This window comes from Petromyzon marinus, unplaced genomic scaffold (assembly GCF_048934315.1).
Source record: "Petromyzon marinus isolate PM22_M1 ecotype Great Lakes invasive population unplaced genomic scaffold, UKy_Petmar_22M1.pri1.0 PM_Scaffold_157, whole genome shotgun sequence".
Classification (NCBI taxonomy): domain Eukaryota; kingdom Metazoa; phylum Chordata; class Hyperoartia; order Petromyzontiformes; family Petromyzontidae; genus Petromyzon; species Petromyzon marinus.
This window is the reverse complement of record NW_027423121.1, coordinates 135,501-155,000: the sequence shown is the minus strand read 5'-3', so window position 1 is coordinate 155,000 and position 19,500 is coordinate 135,501. Positions and strand designations below refer to the sequence as shown.

General features: G+C 51.7%; 1 protein-coding gene across 1 annotated transcript in view; it reads left to right on the top strand.

The window, feature by feature from the left end:
* LOC116937900 (uncharacterized) overlaps positions 1-19,500 on the top strand; it is a 155,505-nt gene that overhangs the window by 33,370 nt on the left and 102,635 nt on the right. Inside the window, exons 13-17 of the mRNA XM_076063580.1 lie at positions 972-1,455; positions 9,761-9,851; positions 11,028-12,322; positions 12,661-12,851; positions 14,613-14,763. Coding sequence (XP_075919695.1) covers positions 972-1,455; positions 9,761-9,851; positions 11,028-12,322; positions 12,661-12,851; positions 14,613-14,763 — 2,212 coding nt within the window. The remainder of the gene's footprint in view (positions 1-971; positions 1,456-9,760; positions 9,852-11,027; positions 12,323-12,660; positions 12,852-14,612; positions 14,764-19,500) is intronic.

Below are 19,500 nucleotides of genomic sequence, written 5' to 3'. Positions count from 1 at the left end.
TCTCTCACCGTGTCTCTCTCTCTCCCCGTGTCTCTCTCTCTCTCTCACCGTGTCTCTCTCTCTCACCGTGTCTCTCTCTCTCCCCGTGTCTCTCTCTCTCCCTCACCGTGTCTCTCTCTCTCCCCGTGTCTCTCTCTCTCTCACCGTGTCTCTCTCTCTCCCCGTGTCTCTCTCTCTCTCTCTCACCGTGTCTCTCTCTCACCCCGTGTCTCTCTCTCTCTCTCTCACCGTGTCTCTCTCTCTCCCCGTGTCTCTCTCTCTCTCACCGTGTCTCTCTCACCGTGTCTCTCTCTCTCACCGTGTCTCTCTCTCACCCCGTGTCTCTCTCTCTCCCCGTGTCTCTCTCACCGTGTCTCTCTCTCTCACCGTGTCTCTCTCTCTCCCCGTGTCTCTCTCTCTCTCTCACCGTGTCTCTCTCTCTCCCCGTGTCTCTCTCACCGTGTCTCTCTCTCCCCGTGTCTCTCTCCCCGTGTCTCTCTCCCCGTGTCTCTCTCTCTCTCACCGTGTCTCTCTCTCTCCCCGTGTCTCTCTCTCTCTCACCGTGTCTCTCTCTCTCCCCGTGTCTCTCTCTCTCTCTCACCGTGTCTCTCTCTCTCCCCGTGTCTCTCTCTCTCTCACCGTGTCTCTCTCTCTCCCCGTGTCTCTCTCTCTCTCTCCCCGTGTCTCTCTCTCTCTCCCCGTGTCTCTCTCTCACCCCGTGTCTCTCTCTCTCTCCCCGTGTCTCTCTCTCTCTCCCCGTGTCTCTCTCCCCGTGTCTCTCTCTCTCTCTCTCTCCCCGTGTCTCTCTCTCTCCCCGTGTCTCTCTCTCTCTCACCGTGTCTCTCTCTCACCCCGTGTCTCTCTCTCTCTCTCCCCGTGTCTCTCTCTCTCTCTCTCTCACCGTGTCTCTCTCTCTCACCGTGTCTCTCTCTCTCCCCGTGTCTCTCTCTCTCACCGTGTCTCTCTCTCACCCCGTGTCTCTCCTCCCGCAGTCTTGCCTGGTGTTTGAAACTTCTGCGGCCTCCACCACCACCACCACCACCGCCACCACCGCCTCTACCGCCTCATCATCATCCTCCTCCTCCTCCTCCTCCTCCTCATCGTCGTCGGCCGTCCCCGTCACCTCTTCGGCGCCTGCCCTCGACCGCCTACGTGACGAGGTGGTGGCGGAGGAGGATCAGCAGCAGCAGCAGCAGCAGCAGCAGGAGGAGGTGGAGCGGGTGAACGAGGTTAACGAGGAGGAGCTGGGTCGCCTCTGGCTGGAGCTGCTCCGCTTTCTGAGCGTGGAGCTCCGGCTGGAGGAGGTGGTCTTGTCCGTCAGGGTGGTGTCCACCTCGTCCACCACCACCTCGTCCACCACCACCTCGTCCACCACCTCGTCCACCACCTCGTCCACCACCTCGCCCAGCACGTCGTCCGTTTGCTGCGTGACGAGGGAGGGAAAGGGGTGGGCAAGACGGAGGATAGCCATCGAAGGTCAGCGTGGTGTCACTCTGTCACTCTGTCACTGTGTGTGTGTGTGTAACACTGTGTGTGTCACTGTGTGTGTAACACTGTGTGTGTAACACTGTGTGTGTAACGCTGTGTGTCACTGTGTGTGTAACACTGTGTGTGTGTCACTGTGTGTGTAACACTGTGTGTAACACTGTGTGTGTGTCACTGTGTGTGTAACGCTGTGTGTGTAACGCTGTGTGTGTAACACTGTGTGTGTGTCACTGTGTGTGTAACGCTGTGTGTGTAACACTGTGTGTGTCACTGTGTGTGTAACGCTGTGTGTGTAACGCTGTGTGTGTAACACTGTGTGTCACTGTGTGTGTAACACTGTGTGTGTAACACTGTGTGTGTAACACTGTGTGTCACTGTGTGTGTAACACTGTGTGTCACTGTGTGTGTAACACTGTGTGTCACTCTGTCACTCTGTCACTGTCTGTGTGTGTGTATAACACTGTGTGTGTGTAACACTGTTTGTCACTGTGTGTGTCACTGTGTGTGTAACACTGTGTGTGTGTCACTGTGTGTGTAACACTGTGTGTGTGTAACACTGTGTGTGTGTCACTGTGTGTGTAACACTGTGTGTGTAACACTGTGTGTGTGTCACTGTGTGTGTAACACTGTGTGTGTAACGCTGTGTGTCACTGTGTGTGTAACACTGTGTGTGTGTCACTGTGTGTGTAACACTGTGTGTGTAACACTGTGTGTGTGTGTCACTGTGTGTGTAACACTGTGTGTGTGTCACTGTGTGTGTAACACTGTGTGTCTAACGCTGTGTGTGTAACACTGTGTGTCACTGTGTGTGTAACACTGTGTGTGTAACACTGTGTGTCACTGTGTGTGTAACACTGTGTGTCACTCTGTCACTCTGTCACTGTCTGTGTGTGTGTAACACTGTGTGTGTGTAACACTGTGTGTGTGTAACACTGTGTGTGTGTAACACTGTGTGTGTAGCACTGTGTGTCACTCTGTCACTGTCTGTGTGTGTGTGTAACACTGTGTGTGTGTAACACTGTTTGTCACTGTGTGTGTAACACTGTGTGTCACTGTGTGTGTGTGTCACTCTGTCACTCTGTCACTGTCTGTGTGTGTGTAACGCTGTGTGTAACGCTGTGTGTGTAACACTGTGTGTCACTGTGTGTGTAACACTGTGTGTCACTCTGTCACTCTGTCACTGTCTGTGTGTGTGTGTAACACTGTGTGTGTGTAACACTGTTTGTCACTGTGTGTGTAACACTGTGTGTCACTCTGTCACTGTCTGTGTGTGTGTGTGTGTGTAACGCTGTGTGTGTAACACTGTGTGTCACTGTGTGTGTAACACTGTGTGTCACTCTGTCACTCACTGTCTGTGTGTGTGTGTAACACTGTGTGTGTGTAACACTGTGTGTGTGTGTCACTCTGTCACTGTCTGTGTGTGTGTAACGCTGTGTGTGTGTAATGCTGTGTGTGTAACACTGTGTGTGTGTGTCACTCTGTCACTCTGTCACTCTGTCACTGTCTGTGTGTGTAACGCTGTGTGTGTGTAACACTGTGTGTGTCACTGTGTGTGTGTCACTCTGTCACTCTGTCACTGTCTGTGTGTGTAACACTGTGTGTGTAACACTGTGTGTGTGTCACTGTGTAACACAGTGTGTAACACTGTGTGTAACACTGTGTGTCACTGTGTGTGTGTCACTCTGTCACTGTCTGTGTGTGTAACGCTGTGTGTGTGACACTGTGTGTGTAACACTGTGTGTGTGTCACTCTGTCACTCTGTCACTGTCTGTGTGTGTAACACTGTGTGTGTGTAACACTGTGTGTGTGTGTGTCACTCTGTCACTCTGTCACTCTGTCACTGTCTGTGTGTGTAACACTGTGTGTGTGTAACACTGTGTGTGTAACACTGTGTGTGTGTCACTCTGTCACTCTGTCACTGTCTGTGTGTGTAACGCTGTGTGTGTGTAACACTGTGTGTGTCACTGTGTGTGTGTGTCACTCTGTGACTCTGTCACTCTGTCACTGTCTGTGTGTGTAACGCTGTGTGTGTGTAACACTGTGTGTGTAACACTGTGTGTGTGTCACTGTGTAACACAGTGTGTAACACTGTGTTACACACTGTGTGTCACTGTAACTGTCTGTGTGTGTGTCACTGTCACTCTGTCACTGTGTGTGTGTGTAACACTGTGTGTAACACTGTGTAACACTGTGTGTGTAACACTGTGTAACACTGTGTAACACTGTGTGTGTAACACTGTGTAACACTGTGTGTAACACTGTGTGTGTAACACTGTGTAACACTGTGTGTAACACTGTGTGTCACTGTGTGTGTGTGTCACTCTGTCACTCTGTCACTGTATGTGTGTGTCACTCTGTCACTCCGTCACTGTGTGTGTGTGTAACACTGTGTGTAACACTGTGTGTCACTGTGTGTGTGTGTCACTCTGTCACTCCGTGTGTAACACTGTGTGTGTCACTGTGTGTCACTGTGTGTGTGTCACTCTGTCACTCTGTCACTGTGTGTGTAACACTGTGTCACTGTGTCACTCTGTCACTGTGTGTGTGTGTCACTCTGTCACTCTGTCACTGTGTGTGTCACTGTGTGTGTGTGTAACACTGTGTGTCACTGTGTGTCACTGTGTGTCACTCTGTCACTCAGTGTGTGTAACACTGTGTGTGTCACTGTGTGTGTGTGTCACTGTGTGTGTGTGTGTCACTGTGTGTGTGTGTGTCACTGTGTGTGTGTGTGTCACTGTGTGTCACTGTGTGTGTGTCACTGTGTGTGTGTGTGTCACTGTGTGTGTGTGTGTCACTGTGTGTCACTGTGTGTGTGTGTGTAACACTGTGTGTTACTCTGTCACTGTGTGTGTGTGTCACTGTGTGTCACTCTGTCACTGTGTGTGTGTCACTGTGTGTCACTGTGTGTGTGTGTGTCACTCTGTCACTCTGTCACTGTGTGTGTGTGTGTCACTCTGTCACTCTGTCACTGTGTGTGTGTGTGTCACTCTGTCACTCTGTCACTGTGTGTGTGTGTGTAACACTGCGTGTAACACTGTGTGTAACACTGTGTGTCACTGTGTGTGTGTGTCACTCTGTCACTCTGTGTGTAACACTGTGTGTGTCACTGTGTCACTGTGTGTGTTTGTGTCACTGTGTGTGTGTGTCACTGTGTGTCACTGTGTGTGTGTAACACTGTGTTTCACTCTGTCACTCTGTCACTGTGTGTGTGTGTGTCACTGTGTGTCACTGTGTGTGTGTGTCACTCTGTCACTTTGTCACTGTGTGTGTGTGTAACACTGTGTGTAACACTGTGTGTGTCACTGTGTGTCACTCTGTCACTCTGTCACTGTGTGTGTAACACTGTGTCACTCTGTCACTCTGTCACTGTGTGTGTGTGTGTCACTCTATCACTCTGTCACTGTGTGTGTGTGTGTCACTCTGTCACTCTGTCACTGTGTGTGTGTGTGTAACACTGCGTGTAACACTGTGTGTAACACTGTGTGTCACTGTGTGTGTGTGTCACTCTGTCACTCTGTGTGTAACACTGTGTGTGTCACTGTGTCACTGTGTGTGTTTGTGTCACTGTGTGTGTGTGTCACTGTGTGTCACTGTGTGTGTGTAACACTGTGTGTCACTCTGTCACTCTGTCACTGTGTGTGTGTGTGTCACTGTGTGTCACTGTGTGTGTGTGTCACTCTGTCACTTTGTCACTGTGTGTGTGTGTGTAACACTGTGTGTAACACTGTGTGTGTCACTGTGTGTCACTCTGTCACTCTGTCACTGTGTGTGTGTGTCACTCTATCACTCTGTCACTGTGTGTGTGTGTCACTCTGTCACTCTGTCACTGTGTGTGTCACTGTGTGTGTGTGTAACACTGTGTGTCACTGTGTGTCACTGTGTGTCACTCTGTCACTCAGTGTGTGTAACACTGTGTGTGTCACTGTGTGTGTGTGTCACTGTGTGTGTGTGTCACTGTGTGTCACTGTGTGTGTGTGTGTGTCACTGTGTGTGTGTGTGTCACTGTGTGTGTGTGTGTCACTGTGTGTCACTGTGTGTGTGTGTGTAACACTGTGTGTCACTCTGTCACTGTGTGTGTGTGTCACTGTGTGTCACTCTGTCACTGTGTGTGTGTCACTGTGTGTCACTGTGTGTGTGTGTGTGTCACTCTGTCACTCTGTCACTGTGTGTGTGTGTGTAACACTGCGTGTAACACTGTGTGTAACACTGTGTCACTGTGTGTGTGTGTCACTCTGTCACTCTGTGTGTAACACTGTGTGTGTCACTGTGTCACTGTGTGTGTTTGTGTCACTGTGTGTGTGTGTCACTGTGTGTCACTGTGTGTGTGTAACACTGTGTGTCACTCTGTCACTCTGTCACTGTGTGTGTGTGTGTGTCACTGTGTGTCACTGTGTGTGTGTGTCACTCTGTCACTTTGTCACTGTGTGTGTGTGTGTAACACTGTGTGTGTCACTGTGTGTCACTCTGTCACTCTGTCACTGTGTGTGTGTGTCACTCTATCACTCTGTCACTGTGTGTGTGTGTCACTGTGTGTGTGTGTCACTGTGTGTGTGTGTCACTGTGTGTGGGTGTTTGTCACTGTGTGTGTGTCATTTTGTCACTGTGTGTGTAACACTGTGTGTGTGTCTCACTGTGTGTGTCACTGTATGTGTGTCACTGTGTGTGTCACTGTGTGTCACTGTGTGTGTGTCACTGTGTGTCACTGTGTGTGTCACTGTGTGTCACTGTGTGAGTGTGTCACTGTGTGTGTGTCACTGTGTGTGTCACTGTGTGTGTGTTACTGTGTGTGTGCGTGTCACTGTGTGTGTCACTGTGTGTGTCACTGTGTGTGTCACTGTGTGTGTGTGTGTCACTGTGTGTGTGTGTGTCACTGTGTGTGTGTGTGTCACTGTGTGTGTGTGTGTCACTGTGTGTTACTGTGTGTCACTGTGTGTGTTACTGTGTGTCACTGTGTGTGTGTGTCACTGTGTGTGTGTCACTGTGTGTCACTGTGTGTGTGTCACTGTGTGTCACTGTGTGTGTGTCACTGTATGTGTGTGTCACTGTGTGTGTCACTGTGTGTGTATCACTGTGTGTGTTACTGTGTGTCACTGTGTGTGTGTGTGTGTCACTGTGTGTGTTACTGTGTGTCACTGTGTGTGTGCGTCAGACGGGCAACTCTGTCGTGGACAGTGCTGTGGGGGGAGATCCAATTCCGATTGGCTCCTCCCCTCATGGCGTCTGTGTCCACCACAGGGGCTAAACGGGGGCTCTGGACGGGTGCGAGGGGCTGGTAACCCCTCCACCTTCAATAAACTACCACTAAACCACGACTGAAATATGTAACTAATAAGCTTGTGCCGGAGGCCCCGGGGGGACAGGCGTCTATGACGTCTCCTGGCCAAACCCCAATTGGCGGAGCCAGGAGATTGAATCTCTACCCTCGGGGCTCCTCCAGAATCAACGAAAAGCCACTACGGATGGCCACGTGGAATGTTCGAACGCTCACTGCGGAGGAGAGGCTGCCACTCCTCCGTCGGGAGCTGGACCGGTACCGTCTGGATCTCTGTTGCATTCAGGAGGTCCGGTGGACCAGTTCTGGCTCCTGCCACCATGAGGGGTGGACAGTCCTCTACTCGGGGCAGCAGACTGCCAAACAACAGGGTGTGGGTCTTCTTCTGAACAAAAGAATGAATGGGAGGCTGCTAGATTTTTGTGCAGCCCATGGGCTTGTAATTACCAACACGCTGTTTCGGCATCGGCGCATCCACACAACATCATGGATGCATGCCGGGTCCAAGCAAGAACATCAGCTGGACTACATAGTGACGGACCAGCGAATGCGAGCCCATGTCCTTGACACCAGGACCTACCGTGGAGCTGATCTGCCCTCTGACCATCGACTAGTCATCTGACAGAGGAGGTGTTCAGGATGGTTGAGAAAAAGCGACAGGCCCACTCTCATCGGCTACACCATCTCATGTCAGAGAATTAGGAGGCTTACCGCAGCCTTCGCTCGGAGGTTCGGAGAGCCGTGAGGCGCTGCAAGGTTGGGTGGTGGTCGCGGGTTGCTGAGGAGATGGAGTCTGCCTCAGTGGCCCGCGATCACAAATCTCTATTTAATTCCATCAAAAAAGTAACCTGCAGCGCCACACCTATTACCATCATTAGGGGAAAAAGAGCGGTGATCCAATCTCTGACCCCCAGGAACAGGTTCGCAGATTTTCTGAGCATTTCTGTGAGGTCCTGGGGGAGGGAAAATCCCTCAGCCAGGAAAACATCGTGGCACAAAGTGAGGATGACCCTGCTGAGGCTGCGGTGCCTCAAATATTGGAAGAAGTCACCCCCTGTGAGTGGCTGGCTGAAGTACCATCTGTTGAGGAAGTATTGAAGGCGATCCGGAGTCTGAGACCAGGAAAGGCAGCGGGCAGAGATGATCTCCCAAGCGAAATGCTGAGGGAGGGTGGCGTTTGTGCACAGACTGCCCTATATGACATCATAACAACAGTCTGGACTGCTGGACGGGTTCCGCAGGATTGGAAGGATGCCCTGGTGGTCCCCCTTTTTAAAAAGTTGTTACAGTCTGTGCGGTCCCCCTTTTTAAGAAGGGGGACCGCACAGACTGTAACAACTACAGGGGCATCTCACTCCTCAGTGTGCCGGGAAAGGTCCTGGCAAGGATTATTCAATATCGCCTTGCCAGGCACGTTGAGGAGAGGCTTGCGGAGCCCCAATGCGGTTTCAGGAAAGGGCGGTCCTGCACAGATGCCATATTTTCTGTCCGTCTGCTACAGCAGAGGTGTAGGGAATTCCAACAAGACCTACATCTCTGCTTTATTGACCTGGTCAAGGCCTATGATACCATCAGCAGGCCTGGGCTCTGGGTTGTTCTTCGTGCATTTGGAGTACCTGACCCTCTGCTCACGATCATTAAGGACCTTCATGATGGTGAGCGGGCCCGGGTAAAACTACGTGGCTGGGAGTCAGAGCCATTCCCTGTACACCTTGGGGTGTGACAGGGATGTCCTCTGGCTCCCACATTATTTAACATCTATTTTGACCACGTAGTTCGTGAAGCCTTCAATAGCTGTACCGGGGGAATCTCCATATGGTACAGATATAATGGGAGGCTGATCGATGCCCGGGTGCGGTCAAGGGATGGCTCCCTATTGCTCAACCACGTTATGTATGCTGATGATTTGGTAATAGCTGCTCAGTCAGAGGAGGAGTTGGAGACGCTGCTGCTGAGACTGGAGCGTGCCACTAAGAGGTGGGGCCTTACCATCAGCCCCACCAAAACTAAGCATCTGCCTGGGTATTTTGTACCATCGGACACTCCACCCTCACAACTCCCAATCGGTGATGGGGCAGTTATGGAGAGAGTGGAGAGTTTCCCATACCTGGGCAGTGTGCTTATGACTGGCTCCGGTTTAACAGCAAAGGTCTCACTCCGAATCAGTCGAGCGGCAATATCTTTTCATCGGTTGCGTAACGCTGTGTGGAAGCTACCTGGTCTGTCGCTCCGCACTAAGCTTCAGGTCTTCTCTGCCACGGTCATTCCCTCCCTTCTCTACGCTTGTGAAACGTGGACCCCCCTAATGGAACATCTTCGCCGGTTAGAAACATTTAGGCTGGCCTGCCTATGATCCATCCTGGGTTTAACCAGACTGGATTGTGTGAGGAGCTCACAAATCCTTGAAAGATCTGGACAAAGTCCCATCGGTGAGCTCCTCCGGCAGGCAAGGCTGCGTTGGCTGGGTCATGTAGCCCGCATGCCCAGCCACCGAATGCCGAAACAGCTTTTGTTCGGCCGGATTGAGGGGGCTATGTGGGCGCGGCACGGGCTAGAGAAGAGATGGAGTGACGTGGTACAGGAGGACGTGGAGCTGAGTGGACTTGCCGATGACCGGTACCAGCGGTGTCAAGATCGGCCTCTGTGGAGGAGGCTCGTGAAGGACGCTGCTACTGGGCAGTTGGAGGCAGTCGCCCTCCAACAACAACGGAGGGCGGAGGAGCGACGCTCACAACAACGAGCGGAGCGCCGGGTGGCTAAAGCACAGCAGGTTGGCACAGTAAGGGGCACAGGTGGTGCATCAGCCAGTCATCTCAGTCAGTCGACCCGTGGCACCTGCTGGGTCTGCCCAGTGACCTCCTGCCAGCGGGCGTTCGACACTTCACGTGGCCTCAGGGTGCACATAGCCTGGCACAAGCGTCGTGGTGACGTCACCGCCACTTAGTGGCGAATGGCGGTTGTTGGTGGCGTTGTTGGTGGCGTTGTTGGTGGTGGTGTTGATGGTGGTGATGGTCCATCCCCCAGATCCGTACTCCACCAGGCGGAATGTTGCCCGCTCGCTGAACAGCCAACTCGTGTTTGACTACATGCTGGAGTGTGTGAGACAAGCATACCGGTGAGGACGCACACGGACACACGGGGAGAGAGAGAGACACACGGGGAGAGAGAGAGACACGGGGAGAGAGAGAGAGAGAGACACAGGGAGAGAGAGAGACACGGGGAGAGAGAGAGACACACGGGGAGAGAGAGAGACACGGGGAGAGAGAGAGACACACGGGGAGAGAGAGAGACACGGGGAGAGAGAGAGAGACACGGGGAGAGAGAGAGAGACACGGGGAGAGAGAGAGAGACACAGGGAGAGAGAGAGACACGGGGAGAGAGAGAGACACACGGGGAGAGAGAGAGACACGGGGAGAGAGAGAGAGACACGGGGAGAGAGAGAGAGACACGGGGAGAGAGAGAGACACGGGGAGAGAGAGAGACACGGGGAGAGAGAGAGACACGGGGAGAGAGACACGGGGAGAGAGACACGGGGAGAGAGAGAGACACGGGGAGAGAGAGAGACACGGGGAGAGAGAGACACGGGGAGAGAGAGAGACACGGGGAGAGAGAGAGAGACACGTGGAGAGAGAGAGACACGGGGAGAGAGAGACACGGGGAGAGAGAGAGACACGGGGAGAGAGAGAGACACGGGGAGAGAGACACGGGGAGAGAGACACGGGGAGAGAGAGAGACACGGGGAGAGAGAGAGACACGGGGAGAGAGAGAGACACGGGGAGAGAGAGACACGGGGAGAGAGAGAGACACGGGGAGAGAGAGAGAGACACGTGGAGAGAGAGAGACACGGGGAGAGAGAGACACATGGGGAGAGAGAGAGACACATGGGGAGAGAGAGAGAGAGACACGGGGAGAGAGACACGGGGAGAGAGACCCGGGGAGAGAGAGAGACACGGGGAGAGAGACACGGGGAGAGAGAGACACAGGGAGAGACACGGGGAGAGAGAGAGACACGGGGAGAGAGAAACACGGGGAGAGATAGACACGGGGAGTGAGAGAGACACAGGGAGAGAGAGACACGGTGAGAGAGAGAGACACGGGGAGAGAGACACGGTGAGAGAGAGACACGGGGAGTGAGAGAGACACAGGGAGAGAGAGACACGGTGAGAGAGAGAGACACGGGGAGAGAGAGAGACACGGGGAGAGAGAGAGACACACGGAGAGAGAGAGACACGGAGAGAGAGAGACACGGGGATAGAGACACGTTTGTCTATCTGCCTGTGTCTATCTGCAGCTACTTTGCCATCCCTCACAAGAAGTCTCCCCCGGGACCGCTCGTCAACGGAGACGCGGGGAGAGACACGGGGAGAGACACGGGGAGAGACGCGGGGAGAGACGCGGGGAGAGACGCGGGGAGAGACGCGGGGAGAGACACCGGGAGAGACACGGGGAGAGACACGGGGAGAGACACCGGGAGAGACACGGGGAGAGACGCGGGGAGAGACGCGGGGAGAGACGCGGGGAGAGACACGGGGAGAGACGCGGGGAGAGACGTGGGGAGAGACACGGGGAGAGACACGGGGAGAGACGCGGGGAGAGACGCGGGGAGAGACGCGGGGAGAGACACGGGGAGAGACATGGTTGACGCATTGAGGGAGGGAGGGAAGGAGGCAGTAGTGAATGAGAGAGTGAATGAGAGAGTGAATGTCAAGGATGAGGAGGGGGCGGAGCCTAAATCCGTCGCCGCTGAGGGGGTGGGGCCAGGCTCGGTCGCCACGGAGACGGGAGAGGGGGCGGGGCCGGGCTCTGTCGCCAAGGAAACGGGGGAGGGGGCGGAGCCGGGCTCGGTCGCCGTGGAGACCGGGGAGGGGGCGGAGCCGGGCTCGGTCGCCGTGGAGACTGGGGAGGGGGCGGAGCCGGGCTCGGTCGCCAAGGAAACGGGGGAGGGGGCGGAGCCGGGATCGGTCGCCGTGGAGACCGTGGCGGAGGCGGAGCCGGGATCGGTCGCCATGGAGACGGGGGAAGGGGCGGAGCCTGGCTCGATCGCCACGGAGATGACCTCCCACGACCTCTCGTCTGCAAGCGACGACGATGACGACGACGATGATGATGACGATGATGACGACGATGATGATGATGACGATGACGACGATGACGACGATGATGACGATGATGACGACGATGATGACGACGATGACGCTGATGATGACGATGATCATGACAACGACGATGGCGACGGTGGCGATGAGGAGGAGGAGGAAGCAGTTGCTGGTAATGCCACCCTGCCTAAGATGGCCGACGGTACTGCCACACGACCACCCAAGATGGCCGACGGCACCGCCACCCCACGCAAGATGGCCGACGGTACCGCCACACCACCACCCAAGATGGCCGACGGCACCGCCACCCCACGCAAAATGGCCGACGGTACCACCACACCACCACCCAAGATGGCCGACGGTACCGCCACACCACCACCCAAGATGGCCGACGGCACCGCCACCCCACGCAAGATGGCCGACGGTACCACCACCCCACCCAAGATGGCCGAAGGTCCTACCACCCCACCGCCAAAGATGGCCGACGCAGGTGAACGGCAAGGCGATTGGTCGATAGGCGGTCACATGGGTGGGTGGGCGGTCTCCCTTGCAACTACAGAGACTCACAGACACAGAGACTCACAGAGACTCACAGAGACACACAGAGACCCACAGAGACTCACAGAGACTCACAGAGACACACAGAGACACAGAGAGACACACAGAGACACACAGAGACACACAGAGACTCACAGAGACACACAGAGACCCACAGAGACTCACAGAGACACACAGACACACACACAGAGACACACACAGAGAGACACAGAGAGACACACAGAGAGAGAGAGACACGAACTGAACCCTTAACCTCTGCTTCCACTACAGGAGCTGATGATGGTGGTGCTGGTGATGGTGATGGTGCTGGTGATGGTGGTGCTGGTGATGGTGCTGGTGATGGTGGTGCTGGTGATGGTGCTGGTGATGGTGGTGGTGTTGGTGATGGTGGTGCTGGTGATGAAGACGACCCAGACTCCTACAGCTTCGTGTTTGACAAACTCATCCTCACTCAGGGCAAGGTTCGTGCGTGGAGAGAGACACACACACAGTGACACACACACACAGTGACACACACAGTGACACACACACAGTGACACACACAGTGACACACACACAGTGACACACACACACACTGTGCGTGTGTGTGTGTCACTGTGTGTGTGTCACTGTGTGTGTCACTGTGTGTGTGTGTCACTGTGTGTGTGTGTGTCACTGTGTGTGTCACTGTGTGTGTGTGTGTCACTGTGTGTGTCACTGTATGTGTGTGTCACTGTGTGTGTGTGTCACTGTGTGTGTGTGTGTGTCACTGTGTGTGTCACTGTGTGTGTGTGTCACTGTGTGTGTGTGTGTCACTGTGTGTGTGTGTGTCACTGTGTGTGTGTCACTGTGTGTGTGTGCCACTGTGTGTGTGTGTCACTGTGTGTGTGTGTCACTGTGTGTGTCACTGTGTGTGTCACTGTGTGTGTGTGTCACTGTGTGTGTCACTGTGTGTGTGTCACTGTGTGTGTGTGTCACTGTGTGTGTGTCACTGTGTGTGTGTGTGTCACTGTGTGTGTGTCACTGTGTGTGTGTGTCACTGTGTGTGTCACTGTGTGTGTGTGTTACTGTGTGTGTGTACACTGTGTGTGTGTCACTGTGTGTGTGTCACTGTGTGTGTCACTGTGTGTGTGTGTTACTGTGTGTGTGTACACTGTGTGTGTGTCACTGTGTGTGTGTGTCACTGTGTGTGTCACTGTGTGTGTGTCACTGTGTGTGTCACTGTGTGTGTGTCAGTGTGTGTGTCAGTGTGTGTGTCAGTGTGTGTGTCACTGTGTGTGTGTCACTGTGTGTCACTGTGTGTGTGTGTGTCACTGTGTGTGTCACTGTGTGTGTGTCTCACTGTGTGTGTGTCACTGTGTGTGTGTGTCACTGTGTGTCACTGTGTGTGTGTCACTGTGTGTGTGTCACTGTGTGTGTGTCACTGTGTGTGTGTCACTGTGTGTGTCACTGTGTGTGTCACTGTGTGTGTGTGTCACTGTGTGTGTGTGTCACTGTGTGTGTGTGTCACTGTGTGTGTGTCACTGTGTGTGTGTCACTGTGTGTGTGTCACTGTGTGTGTCACTGTGTGTGTCACTGTGTGTGTGTGTCACTGTGTGTGTCACTGTGTGTGTCACTGTGTGTGTCACTGTGTGTGTCACTGTGTGTGTGTCACTGTGTGTGTGTCACTGTGTGTGTGTCACTGTGTGTGTGTCACTGTGTGTGTGTCACTGTGTGTGTCACTGTGTGTGTGTGTCACTGTGTGTGTGTGTCACTGTGTGTGTGTGTCACTGTGTGTGTGTGTGTCACTGTGTGTGTCACTGTGTGTGTGTGTCACTGTGTGTGTCACTGTGTGTGTGTGTGTCACTGTGTGTGTCACTGTGTGTGTCACTGTGTGTGTGTGTGTCACTGTGTGTGTGTGTGTCACTGTGTGTGTGTCACTGTGTGTGTGTCACTGTGTGTGTCACTGTGTGTGTCACTGTGTGTGTCACTGTGTGTGTGTCACTGTGTGTGTGTCACTGTGTGTGTCACTGTGTGTGTCACTGTGTGTGTGTCACTGTGTGTGTCACTGTGTGTGTGTCACTGTGTGTGTCACTGTGTGTGTCACTGTGTGTGTGTGTCACTGTGTGTGTCACTGTGTGTGTCACTGTGTGTGTCACTGTGTGTGTGTGTCACTGTGTGTGTGTGTCACTGTGTGTGTGTCACTGTGTGTGTCACTGTGTGTGTCACTGTGTGTGTGTGTGTCACTGTGTGTGTCACTGTAGGCACCAGCTGTGGTTTGTGGTCTCTGCAAGAGAGATGGTCACCGTCTCTCCGACTGTCCCGAAGATCTCCACTCAGCTCCCCTCACCGCTCTCCCTCCACTCACCCCCGACTTCCGCAAAGCCCTGGACACGGCCTGTGTCCGCTGCTTCCGTTAGACACTCACTTAGACACTCACTTAGACACTCACTTAGACACTTAGACACTCACTTAGACACTTAGACACTCACTTAGACACTCACTTAGACACTCACTTAGACACTCACTTAGACACTTAGACACTTAGACACTCACTTAGACACTTAGACACTCACTTAGACACTTAGACACTCACTTAGACACTCACTCAGCTCCCCTCACCGCTCTCCCTCCACTCACCCCCGACTTCCGCAAAGCCCTGGACACGGCCTGTGTCCGCTGCTTCCGTTAGACACTCACTTAGACACTCACTTAGACACTCACTTAGACACTTAGACACTCACTTAGACACTCACTTAGACACTCACTTAGACACTCACTTAGACACTCACTTAGACACTCACTTAGACACTTCGACACTCACTTAGACACTTAGACACTCACTTAGACACTTAGACACTCACTTAGACACTCACTTAGACACTTAGACACTCACTTAGACACTCACTTAGACACTTAGACACTCACTTAGACACTTAGACACTCACTTAGACACTCACTCAGCTCCCCTCACCGCTCTCCCTCCACTCACCCCCGACTTCCGCAAAGCCCTGGACACGGCCTGTGTCCGCTGCTTCCGTTAGACACTCACTTAGACACTCACTTAGACACTCACTTAGACACTCACTTAGACACTCACTTAGACACTTAGACACTCACTTAGACACTTAGACACTCACTTAGACACTCACTTAGACACTCACTTAGACACTCACTTAGACACTTAGACACTCACTTAGACACTCACTTAGACACTCACTTAGACACTTAGACACTTAGACACTCACTTAGACACTTAGACACTCACTTAGACACTCACTTAGACACTCACTTAGACACTCACTTAGACACTTAGACACTCACTTAGACACTCACTTAGACACTCACTTAGACACTCACTTAGACACTTAGACACTCACTTAGACACTCACTTAGACACTCACTTAGATACTCACTTAGACACTCACTTAGACACTCACTTAGACACTTAGACACTCACTTAGACACTTAGACACTCACTTAGACACTCACTTAGACACTTAGACACTCACTTAGACACTTAGACACTCACTTAGACACTCACTTAGACACTTAGACACTCACTTAGACACTTAGACACTTAGACACTCACTTAGACACTCACTTAGACACTCACTTAGACACTCACTTAGACACTCACTTAGACACTCACTTAGACACTTCGACACTCACTTAGACACTCACTCAGCTCCCCTCACCGCTCTCCCTCCACTCACCCCCGACTTCCGCAAAGCCCTGGACACGGCCTGTGTCCGCTGCTTCCGTTAGACACTCACTTAGACACTCACTTAGACACTCACTTAGACACTTAGACACTCACTTAGACACTCACTTAGACACTCACTTAGACACTCACTTAGACACTCACTTAGACACTCACTTAGACACTCACTTAGACACTCACTTAGACACTCACTTAGACACTCACTTAGACACTCACTTAGACACTCACTTAGACACTTAGACACTCACTTAGACACTCACTCAGCTCCCCTCACCGCTCTCCCTCCACTCACCCCCGACTTCCGCAAAGCCCTGGACACGGCCTGTGTCCGCTGCTTCCGTTAGACACTCACTTAGACACTCACTTAGACACTCACTTAGACACTCACTTAGACACTCACTTAGACACTCACTTAGACACTTAGACACTCACTTAGACACTCACTTAGACACTCACTTAGACACTTAGACACTCACTTAGACACTTAGACACTCACTTAGACACTCACTTAGACACTCACTTAGACACTCACTTAGACACTTAGACACTTAGACACTCACTTAGACACTTAGACACTCACTTAGACACTTAGACACTCACTTAGACACTCACTCAGCTCCCCTCACCGCTCTCCCTCCACTCACCCCCGACTTCCGCAAAGCCCTGGACACGGCCTGTGTCCGCTGCTTCCGTTAGACACTCACTTAGACACTCACTTAGACACTCACTTAGACACTTAGACACTCACTTAGACACTTAGACACTCACTTAGACACTCACTTAGACACTCACTTAGACACTTAGACACTCACTTAGACACTCACTTAGACACTCACTTAGACACTCACTTAGACACTCACTTAGACACTTAGACACTCACTTAGACACTTAGACACTCACTTAGACACTCACTTAGACACTCACTTAGACACTCACTTAGACACTTAGACACTCACTTAGACACTCACTTAGACACTCACTTAGACACTTAGACACTCACTTAGACACTTAGACACTCACTTAGACACTCACTTAGACACTCACTTAGACACTCACTTAGACACTTAGACACTCACTTAGACACTCACTTAGACACTCACTTAGACACTCACTTAGACACTTAGACACTCACTTAGACACTCACTTAGACACTCACTTAGACACTCACTTAGACACTCACTTAGACACTTAGACACTCACTTAGACACTCACTTAGACACTCACTTAGACACTCACTTAGACACTTCGACACTCACTTAGACACTCACTTAGACACTCACTTAGACACTCACTTAGACACTCACTTAGACACTTCGACACTCACTTAGACACTCAGACACTCACTTAGACACTCACTTAGACACTCACTTAGACACTTAGACACTCACTTAGACACTCACTTAGACACTTAGACACTCACTTAGACACTCACTTAGACACTCACTTAGACACTCAGACACTTAGACACTCACTCAGACACTCACTCACTTAGACACTCACTTAGACACTCACTTAGACACTCACTTAGACACTTGGACACTCACTTAGACACTCACTCACTTAGACACTCACTTAGACACTCACTCACTTAGACACTCACTCACTTAGACACTCACTTAGACACTCAGACACTCACTTAGACACTCACTCAGACACTCACTCACTTAGACACTCACTTAGACACTTAGACACTCACTTAGACACTCACTTAGACACTCACTTAGACACTTAGACACTCACTTAGACACTCACTTAGACACTTAGACACTCACTTAGACACTCACTTAGACACTCACTTAGACACTCACTTAGACACTTAGACACTCACTTAGACACTCACTTAGACACTTAGACACTCACTTAGACACTCACTTAGACACTCACTTAGACACTTAGACACTCACTTAGACACTCACTTAGACACTCACTTAGACACTAACTCACTTAGACACTCATTTAGACACTTAGACACTCACTCAGACACTCACTTAGACACTCACTTAGACACTCACTTAGACACTTAGACACTCACTTAGACACTCACTCAGCTCCCCTCACCGCTCTCCCTCCACTCACCGCCGACTTCCGCAAAGCCCTGGACACGGCCTGTGTCCGCTGCTTCCGTTAGACACTCACTTAGACACTCACTTAGACACTCACTTAGACACTTAGACACTCACTTAGACACTCACTTAGACACTCACTTAGACACTTCGACACTCACTTAGACACTCACTTAGACACTCACTTAGACACTCACTTAGACACTCACTTAGACACTTCGACACTCACTTAGACACTCAGACACTCACTTAGACACTCACTTAGACACTCACTTAGACACTCACTTAGACACTTAGACACTCACTTAGACACTTAGACACTCACTTAGACACTCACTTAGACACTCACTTAGACACTCACTTAGACACTCACTTAGACACTTAGACACTCACTTAGACACTCACTCAGCTCCCCTCACCGCTCTCCCTCCACTCACCCCCGACTTCCGCAAAGCCCTGGACACGGCCTGTGTCCGCTGCTTCCGTTAGACACTCACTTAGACACTCACTTAGATACTCACTTAGACACTCACTTAGACACTCACTTAGACACTTAGACACTCACTTAGACACTTAGACACTCACTTAGACACTCACTTAGACACTTAGACACTCACTTAGACACTTAGACACTCACTTAGACACTCACTTAGACACTTAGACACTCACTTAGACACTTAGACACTCACTTAGACACTCACTCAGCTCCCCTCACCGCTCTCCCTCCACTCACCGCCGACTTCCGCAAAGCCCTGGACACGGCCTGTGTCCGCTGCTTCCGTTAGACACTCACTTAGACACTCACTTAGACACTCACTTAGACACTCACTTAGACACTCACTTAGACACTTAGACACTCACTTAGACACTCACTTAGACACTCACTTAGACACTTAGACACTCACTTAGACACTCACTTAGACACTCACTTAGACACTTAGACACTCACTTAGACACTCACTTAGACACTCACTTAGACACTCACTTAGACACTTAGACACTCACTTAGACACTCACTTAGACACTCACTTAGACACTCACTTAGACACTTAGACACTCACTTAGACACTCACTTAGACACTCACTTAGACACTCACTTAGACACTCACTTAGACACTTAGACACTCACTTAGACACTCACTTAGACACTCACTTAGACACTCACTTAGACACTTCGACACTCACTTAGACACTCACTTAGACACTCACTTAGACACTCACTTAGACACTCACTTAGACACTTCGACACTCACTTAGACACTCAGACACTCACTTAGACACTCACTTAGACACTCACTTAGACACTTAGACACTCACTTAGACACTCACTTAGACACTTAGACACTCACTTAGACACTCACTTAG